The sequence below is a fragment of the Clytia hemisphaerica genome, unplaced genomic scaffold (genome assembly GCF_902728285.1).
Source record: "Clytia hemisphaerica strain Z4C2 unplaced genomic scaffold, Clytia hemisphaerica genome assembly, whole genome shotgun sequence".
NCBI classification, from domain to species: Eukaryota; Metazoa; Cnidaria; class Hydrozoa; order Leptothecata; family Clytiidae; genus Clytia; species Clytia hemisphaerica.
The window spans coordinates 850,475-860,053 of NW_027104175.1; the positions used below are offsets into that span (position 1 = coordinate 850,475).

Here is a 9,579-nt window from a genome sequence, read left to right on the forward strand (position 1 = left end):
TTTATGTAACTCATGCAATAATTATGCCGCGCGCCTTGTTCACCGACCATAAAATTTGAGTGGCCTTTAAGCGCACATTTTTCTCATACTCTGCACATTTTTTTTGTTTATGTTTTTGTTTTTAGCCAATGGGATGTTTGTTACTCGAAATTTTGGTGACTTTTTATACGAAACGGCTAACAGGGAAAAGTTGTATTCAGTAAGGTGCAGGAGATGAATTTGAGCCGAAAATGATCATGCCATATAATTCGTAAGACAACCACGCTAACAAACGCATTCTTATTGTCAAAAGACTGACATTACAGATAAAACTATTAACCACGAAAAAAAGTAAAAAAATCAACGAAGAAAGATAAGAGTACATTTCAGAGGAGTGTTTCTTTCCTATGGCACCGGTGATTCCTACTTTTCCGTCACAGTGTATCAGTTTCATTTATCAAACTTTTGATTTTATTTTGGGGGGATATCGTGACCCTTTTCGTAATTCATCTTCGAAATATCTCTCAATAGGGCGACATAAACAAAAAGTTTATCAAAACTGTGGGATGCTTCACGCTGAATTGATTTCTTAAATAAATACACTATTCAGTTTTGACATGTCTTTATCTGTATCATTCTAAATAATTCAAATTTATTTTCCGAAATATTTCTCGATAAACGAGGAAGATTTTGTATGGCATTCTTTTAAATATTACCACATAACTTTAGATGAACGTCGAAGCAACGTCGTGTGTGTGTCATGAGCTTGATATTGATTAACAGTGGAAGTCTCCCTTAAAGTCCAACACATACGGACGGGGGAGAACAAATTTGTTTGAGTAATGGAAATTTCGAGTTATGGAGGTTTATAAGATATTAACTAAAAGGACAAGACGATTTGTTCGAGTTAAGGAGACATTCGAGCTGTACAGGTTCGAGTTGGAGACTAAAAGCTAGAGGGGTAGAAGAGAGGGGAATATTTTCAATGTTACAAACTGTGCTTTAAAATTACTTGTGGTTTGAAATTTGGAAAATGGAATTCTCCGATTCCCTGTGTTTCAATGGTGTGATTTGAAATCATCACAGGCCATAAACTTAAATTAAATCACTGTTTTTTTCGTGGTAGGAGTGGCTTTTTAGGGAATCTTAGTATAGAGGTTTCTCTTCTTTAACGAAATCCATTTAGGCTAGAAGAGTTTTTGCTAATTTGAGCTGTTCGATAATTAAACTGGGAAAAGATTCTTTTCAATAAAATAATTTGAGCTATAGCGATGAATTTTTCTTTCATTTTTCAATGAGAATTTTTTCTGTAGAAAAATATCAAAATATAGACCAAAGGAAACAAAGAAATTTTGAATCGCTCTCAGTCTCAGTCGTCAAATTCAATTTGCAAATAAAGAAAGGTGGGAATATGAAATAAAATCTTTCATAATATCAATTTTTCAGGAATTGAAAAAAATTGGAATTTTGATTACAATTTCAGCATTTATTTACGACTTTTTATTATTTTCTTTGACTGGTTAGAATTTAGAAATACAAATTGTTTTGATCATGTTTTCAAGATAACATTGGTGTTTGGTCGATAAGACGAACAAATCTCTGTATTTGTGATTTACAGTATTAACTTGACAAGTCTATAAACAAATTGAAGATCTGAAAAACTTGAAAAGTGCCAACAAACAAAACATCGAGACGAGGACAATAAAAGGAGCAGTCGTTGGGTGCTTGATATTATTATCGTGGAAAATCGCGTAGATCACAAATCAGGAAATTAGGAGCATTATTAATCCCACCACATGAAAAAAACGAGGGCAATGAGTAATGAATTGATTGATTAATTGATTCTCTTGTTTTAGGTTACATATGTAGAAGAAAAAATTTTATTCAAAATATGATAAAGCAAGCAAGAATAACCACTTTCGTTTTCACATTGGTTCTCACACATCACCATGGCAATTGCAACACTGTAGACACACTTTCATCAATTCTTAAAGTCACCCAGAATGAACTTCTCGATAATGGTAAGGGAAATATTGCAGAGTTCTCACTGAAGAACGAATTGATGGGATCAAGCCAAAAGACCGCTAATATATCATGTCACTCACCAGCAAATCAGACTATAGAGGTAATGGTCATTATTCAGTAACAGACTACATTAAGGGAACTAATTTTATGGTCTCAGATTTTTCCTCAAATCTAAGTTCTGACCAATAATATTGGTTGTTCCGATGTTATTCAAACGTCAGTTCTATTCCAAGAGACCGCTGACATCCACTAACGGATTCGTGCTCCTTACAGACTATCTGTGGTTTTGTAGAGGTCTGCGATTCAGACTAAATATTTTCTGTTTTTATTAAAGGACTCGTCTATCAGTGATTCCATTGAGATGTGTCACTTTGCATCAATGCTGCATTGCATTACAAGTCATTTCCTTACTGGCAGAGTATTCTTCTATTTCGACGATCGTTTCAAATACAATTTTACTCGAGATTACATTGGGAATATGAGTCAAGTTGAGCGACAGAGATTCCACGCGTTCCATTTTGAAACAAAGGATCGAATATTGGATACATTGAGAGGGTTTGTTATCACTGTGTTACAGAGTAACGTGGATGTTGTTGCAGTGTTTTTGAATGAAGATATTTTTCGAATGCTGATGGATGTGTGGATTAGAGAAGGTAGGAAGGTTTTTCGTTGCATCCCTGCCCAGCTGGCACACAACGCTGTTTCAACGTTTATCTAACGTCCATATAACATTAGATGAACGTTGAAACAACGTTGTGTGCCAGCTGGGGGAATCCTATCTTTTACAAAACCCCAGATAGAGCTCTTCTGTCCCTGGCTGAAGCAAAACAACGCGTCATCTTTAATAAAAAGACCGCAGTTCGGCACCGGTAATTTATTTCATCAATCAAGACCATTATCTTGCATCATCGCTTCGCGCCATGCAGGATGGTTGCTTTGATTGAAAAAGCTGACGGGGCCAAACTGAAGTCTCTACTTCACCTGTACCAGACGACCACGGCCTTTTCCTAGACACCGTGAACAGCAGAGTGATAAAAAATCGCGTGTTGTGAAAGACTACAACTGACGTGGCTTGAAAGAGACAGAGGAGCTCTAGCGTGAAGAAAAATAAGTTAGAGTTTAATAAAGTTGTCCGACGTCAAATAGCTGCATTCGTTGCTAGAGTGCAAATCTGATCATTTTCAGCTGCAGATAAAAGGATTTTACTACTAAACCCATCAGTTTATATATTACTGGAAATTACTTTTCAATTCAAGGGTATGAGCAAGTCATGTCATGGTTATACATCGATGGTAATCGGAAAATCCATTATTACGCACCGAAATGTGAGCATTTTCAAGAACCAATGGAAAAGCCTTTGCAAACTATCGATGCTATCACTACAGAAAATACTTGGTAAAGTTTGTTGTTACTTTCTTGAAACCTAACATCAGAACAGTGATAATACACATATCAAACCCTTAACGACGCAGTCGGCCTTTGAGGGACTGGTAACGAATAAACAAGGAAAACCCATTCTCGACGTCCTCTAAAACAAGCTAAGAAAACCCACGCCAAAAATTATATTCCAAACGAGAGACGATTCCCCGAGTTTCAGCGATTGAGTGAAAACTATTTTAAGCATTCGAATAGCTGATGAATAAAGCTTCTTTATCAATTCAATACACAAGAGCACTACTACACTTGTGTTTTCGTCGGAAAGAATTTCGTATGTTCTTTCGTTACCAGTCTCCTCAAAAACTGACACCACCGTTAGGGGTTAATAAAGGAACAAACCAAAAGTAGGGAAATAAATACTTTTCCTTGGGGCGGGAATACAGAGCTTTGATATACGATCAGAAAGTAAAGGACCTTCTCACCTGACACAAAATAGACAATACTGCTGCGAAAACAACTGTATTTTCAATTTTTTTTCCAGCAATTCTGAAGCGTTCAAGACGTTACAAAGAGGTGTTAAGAGATGCAATAGACGACACAATCATCCTCTTATACGAGTCGCTGTCAAAGTGGAAGCACCTTGGGTAGTGGAAACCCAGGGTAATTACGTCAACGGTGAAATATACTGTGAAAGAGCTGTCGTGTGTAACATGCCTAAACATACCGCTAATGGCGAAATCGTATGGGAGAGAAAATGCTGTACAGGCTCTATGATCGAAATTTTCTTAGAAGTGATCAAGTTTGCGCATATACAGAAATATATGGTTTACGGTGTACCGGATGGACGTTACGGTGGGATAGTTTCATGCCCGAATAATAACTTTACAGATGCGACTAAATGTCAATGGGATGGACTGTTTAATGAACTGCTACAAGGGCGCGCTGATATAGCGGCGACCTCCCTAACTTGGACTTCTGCTCGCCAGGCGGTGGCTGACATACCTGAATATATCGATCTTTCACCGTTAAGTATCGTTATGAATCGAGAAATTCGAAACAAACCAATAATCACTTGGAGTTATGTTAAAATGGTTGATTCATCTTTAGCACTGACATTATTATTGACATATTTCGTCCTGTACATAGCTGTTCTCATCATAGAGCATGCTTCAAACATTGGGAACAGACGTTCCTTTTACACCTTACATGAGATTTTAACCTATCTTGGTGGATTGACTTTTCAACGTGACTTAGGCGGTCGGAATCCATTCTTTTGGCCGTCGCGCGTCCCGTCGTTAATGTACGCATTTGCAACGACGATTATTATGACGACATATACGGCAGATTTGACGGCAAAAGGAGTGGTGGTTGAAGAGAGCAATTTCAAAGGGATGAAAGATAGTAGGGTAAGAATCCATTCTGATTTGTTTCCAGGCTTCCAAATATGTTCTTTGAAAGAATGATCATACTCTCTTGGAAATTAGAAAAAGGGAATTACCTTCAAAAAGATGTTATAAGACTTTTCAAGCTGAGAGGATAAATGTTTGAATTCGAGTCGAACTAGTTTCTCGATTATAAAACCAACTCTCAAGAAGAGATGACTGGTTTAGACACGATTTCTAGTCAAACATGTTGCTATTTACTAAAATCTGACAGCATGAAAATAAGTAAATTCACTCAGAATTTAATCTTTGAGCGCTAGAAACTCTGTTTTTCACAGCAAACAAAAAAAGTCCACCTCCTGTCATTCATTTCTATAAGTTACAGAAATGTATAACCTACTACAGTATGTTCGAAAAAAAAACGGATCAAAATTAATATAGAAATATATTCGTGATGGTATTCATGAATTCCTATCAGAATTTATAATCAAATAAGATGTGATATTGGAATTTTATTGTATGAACAATAAAAAAGATTTTACGGATATTGCGAGCCAGTCAATTAGAAAACTAAAAGGATTTAAATTCATAGAAATTCTATTCTATTTTCTTACGGACACACTGTATAGGTAAATCTCGCATTTCTAAATGATTTTTAGATTGTGAATCCAAGCAACGATTTCATTTTTTCCGTCCCCGTTGCAACGTACACAAGCTATTATTTCGAAGTGAACGTAGACGAACGTTATCGTAAATCGTATGAATTCATGAAACCTTATCAAAGTAATATTGACCTTGATGGAGTTGAAAAAGTTTACAAACAGTAAGTAGAGTCTTTAATTTTAGTACCTAAGGGCAACCTCAGTAGAGCATCCAGCTACGGTGCGCAAGGTTGTGGGTTCGAACTCCAGCCGGGTTATACCAAAGAATCCCAAAATGGTACTCGATGCTTCTCTGCTTGATGCTCAGCAACTAAAGAAAAGGAGTGGCGCCCTCCTCTACCTTCGGGTAGACAGCTATACGAGAAGGGAGCCTTCGGGTCACCCTCGACTACGGTCGCAAACTTACTTTTACATTATGCAAAGGTATCATCAGTAAGCATCAACAGTTGATAATACGCAGGGAAAGAGGTTAACCTAAGGGAGCTAATTATAGCGAGTTTTGACTAATTTGGCAAAATGAGTTCTTGAAAAACTTAACTTTTATAATATTCCAAAATATTCTCGTCAAAAAAAACACACTCATTTAAGGAAAAAGGGCCAATCTACCCCGTTATTGCCAAAATTAATTTTAGCAATAACTAAAAATTTACTGCATCACCAAAATTAGCTTCATTAAGGTAGTATAATACTCCCTTGGTCACCCTTCGAGTGTTTGTAGCATTAATTAAAGCTTTTGGAAATCTCAATAAACTCACGTTTTGGGTCTTGATGAGGACGCCACATCTGTTTGTAACAAAGCACTTTTCCAGCTTCTGAGAATGAAAAACAACTATATTTAAATCCTAGTATGCATCAGTTTGCAGTGTATTAGCTATACCTACTCGCAAATGTCTCTTTAACTCGAACCTCTATAAGTCGGTGTTTTTTACACTTTTGGCAAAAACGTGACATTAAATTTTCTAAAAAACGGTTTTTCTTGAATAAAATGAATTTGAACGAGCATTTTAGGATGAAATCTTCCAAAAAAGTGTAACACACGAGCTTAGAACTTTTGGTTTTGGTCCCAGGAGCGAAGAAGGAACCAATATTCCAAAATATTAGATTTTAAGAATTTTGGAATTATGAGAGTTAGGTGGTTCTTGAATTGATTCTGATGGTCTGAACTTTTTGCATGATCTCTATATTTTACGAAACAATGATGAAGAGCACTTTTGGATCCAAAATTCCATCCGAAAAACATCACTGAACTTGAACAATTATAAAAGATGCATTTCATCTTGAAAATGGACTGATTACAATCTAAAATTAATCAAAAGTCACTTCTACTTAACTTTAAAACATTCTTAGATACCAAAAGGTGCGGTTTCGCGAGCGTTTTGGGATTAAAAATTTCATTTTAAAGTGGTGAAGTGGTGAACCTAACCCAACCCACCCCAACCCCAACTTGTCGCAAAATGGAATTATCAATCCTTCGGGGCTCTATCTGAGCTTATTTTAGGTCATTAACGTAACGACATATCATGCATAACGTAAAAAATCAGTTTAGAGCACTGTAGGATATTTCATTCCAGACTAAGACGCTCATTTCGGATAAGGCAAAGTATGTTACTTTCATAAAGGATTTGATAATCCTTAGATGCTCTATTCTAGTGGGAAATCTTATTTTCGTGTTCTTAAGAGCCCAAACCTTCCAAATAGTTTAATTTGAACTACTTAATATCAAATAAAAATACTACAATCCTCAGTTAAAAAAGGCTTGAACTCAAAGAAAAATTAGGAATAGGTGATCCCAAACTGCTCCCAGCTGGAAGATTTTTTATTTAGGAATAGAAAGTACATAAATGCTCCATCCTGCCAAATTTCAGTTCTAAAGCCCCATTAGATCAAAAGTTATTGCTCATGGAATCCATAATCCATTTTCATTATGGAATCGTTTAATCCTAACGTGCTCCTAACTTTAAGAGGTTATAAGTACTGGTTTAGTTTCTCTAGAAGGCTCGGGAAAAATGGAATGGAATCTTCAATCCTTTGCCGATTCCCCTGATATTATATTAAGAAAAGGTGCATTTTGTATTTATTTTAAAACTTGTTTTAAAAAACTTCACGTTTTTGCCAAAAGTGTAAAAAACACCGACATAACTCGAACAAAAATTCATGTCCCTCCAACTAGAAATCAGTGGTCAAAGCAGTTTTTTTCTGTGAGACGGAAAAACTTTTTAATAGAGATATTTTGGCACAGTGACACCCGCAGGGCCCATCATGGTTAGGGCCGAGGGCCAGAAAATTTTCAGATTTTTTACCCCCTAGATTGGCTAGAAAGGCACTAAACTTTGTTAATTAAAACAACTCAAAATGTTCTTAAATGCCGATCATACAATGAAAATATCTATGAATCTAAAAATGTTGAAAAATAAACATAGACCTAACCAATATGTAAAATCAGCCATAAACACAGTTTTAATACGAGATATCTTTCTGATAAAATTATTCTAGAGGATAAAATCAATATTTCTTGCTAAATAACCATTTCTAACTGAGACGGAAGATTTTGACAAAAATTTCTGTGAGACAGAAGTCCGTCTGAGAAATACCTTATAAACCTCGAAATTTCCTTGACTAAAACAAATTTGTGTTCCCCGTGCGGGCTCGAACTATTGAGACTGTAACTTCAAAATATCTCTACTATACACAGGGAAATCGATGCATACATCAGTGATTCAGAATCGCTAACAGCCGTGGTCAACCTCGCTAAATATTGTTCCGCCCTCGTTATGGAGCCGCTAGATATTACCGCATTACCGTATAGTTTCGCATTGCAGAAGAACTCCAAATTCACACCATTCTTTTCAAAACATATTTTCAATATGAAATTCGAAGGAACAATTAAAGCTATCCGGAAGAAATGGTATTACCGGAGTGATCGGTGTGCTGGAGCGGACGCTAAAGCGGAACAGTTTGATTGGAAATATGCGATCAGTTTGGAAGTCTTGTTGTTCGGAGCAACATGTGTTTGTATTTTCATCTTGATTTTTGAAAATGTCTTCGCCAGACTGCACTGGAAAAGACAAACATGAGATTGCACGAGAGAATGTTTTGGAATGACAGAATATCGAAGCAGAAAAAGTAAAGGATATAATCATCATCATCGATTTTAGATTCTCAAACTTGAATCTCAATAGAAGCACATGTCACCAATGAGCAGAACCAATTAATACAGGGATAGAAACAATGATTAACTATGATGAACTATATCTTTGAATGTATTTTGAAAGTGGCTGTCCAACCCAGACTGCGATCTAAGGGACCTCAGAGACCTCTCATGGATTTTTGGCTTTTTGAGGCACCTCTTGGATTTCAGTGTAAATTTCACTAACGCACCCCACCTGGATTTTTAAGGACATCATGGATGGAGAAAAATTTTCTTTTCTTGGATGTCCAAAGGAAAGACTCTGTCTGAATAACAAGTCAGTAGAGCTGAGATATTAGATTAATCCTTTTTTTATAAGAGCAGTATAGTATCAAAATGAGTCAACGACCTAAGTTTTTCGGAAATCATAAATACATTACGTTTAGTATTACAAATGTAGAAAAAATAGATTTTGATTATGTACAGTTTGTAGAGTTTAAAAGGGTCTCATTCTTCCATGGTTTGAATTATATGTTTTCTTTTATAAGCAAGTGTCTACCCCTATATCAGGCTCGCATTTATGCTTAGCATTCTATTCTTCTTAAACAATAGAACCATTGTTCAGGTATCAAAAACTGAGCCTGCATAATGTTCATTCTTCCATGGTTGATGGTCATAACGATCCAAAGGGTGGTTATCTTCTTCTCCTCTTTGTTTTCTTTCAGTCGACATCATTGATTGAAAATGTTGATTTCTTAGATACTGTCATGTATGAGTATAAACTTTCCACTAGTAATACAAGAATCGCCAAAGCTAGAAAAAGAGTAACTAGAAGGACCATCCCTCCGGCGTATTGGAAAGTGAAAGGATAGACTTTCATATTGGGTCCTTTGCATGTATTGAACCAGCGCTTTAAGGAAACATCCAGATCATTTGTAGCTTTGAGTTCACGTAAAGCTGATGAGAAAATGTTGGTTAAGGTGGTAGTTAACTGAGAAATGGAAAATCATCGAAAAAATTGTCGAAT

The 9,579-nt window shown here is 36.2% G+C and overlaps 1 protein-coding gene and 1 long non-coding RNA gene across 2 annotated transcripts in view; one reads left to right on the top strand and one right to left on the bottom strand.

Annotated features, from left to right (window-relative positions):
* The window catches only part of LOC136814389 (uncharacterized), a 29,450-nt gene extending 23,214 nt beyond the window's left edge, over positions 1-6,236 (bottom strand). The window contains exon 1 of the long non-coding RNA XR_010847630.1: positions 6,181-6,236. This is a non-coding gene — a long non-coding RNA (uncharacterized lncRNA). The remainder of the gene's footprint in view (positions 1-6,180) is intronic.
* Positions 1,840-9,009, top strand: LOC136814386 (glutamate receptor ionotropic, NMDA 1-like). The gene is made up of 6 exons (XM_067070923.1): positions 1,840-2,104; positions 2,339-2,657; positions 3,261-3,399; positions 3,923-4,787; positions 5,423-5,586; positions 8,118-9,009. The coding sequence occupies exons 1-6, from the start codon at positions 1,871-1,873 to the stop codon at positions 8,497-8,499; spliced, it is 2,103 nt and encodes a 700-aa protein (XP_066927024.1). The 5' UTR covers positions 1,840-1,870; the 3' UTR covers positions 8,500-9,009.
* Positions 9,010-9,579: the final 570 nt, after the last annotated feature.

Excerpts from the sequence above, each read along its gene's own strand:
- LOC136814386 (XM_067070923.1), top strand. The coding sequence starts at position 1,871 with ATGATAAAGCAAGCAAGAATAACCACTTTCGTTTTCACATTGGTTCTC. Across the intron at positions 2,658-3,260 it reads GGATGTGTGGATTAGAGAAG|GGTATGAGCAAGTCATGTCA; the intron begins GTAGGAAGGTTT and ends TTTCAATTCAAG. Across the intron at positions 3,400-3,922 it reads ATCACTACAGAAAATACTTG|CAATTCTGAAGCGTTCAAGA; the intron begins GTAAAGTTTGTT and ends TTTTTTTTCCAG.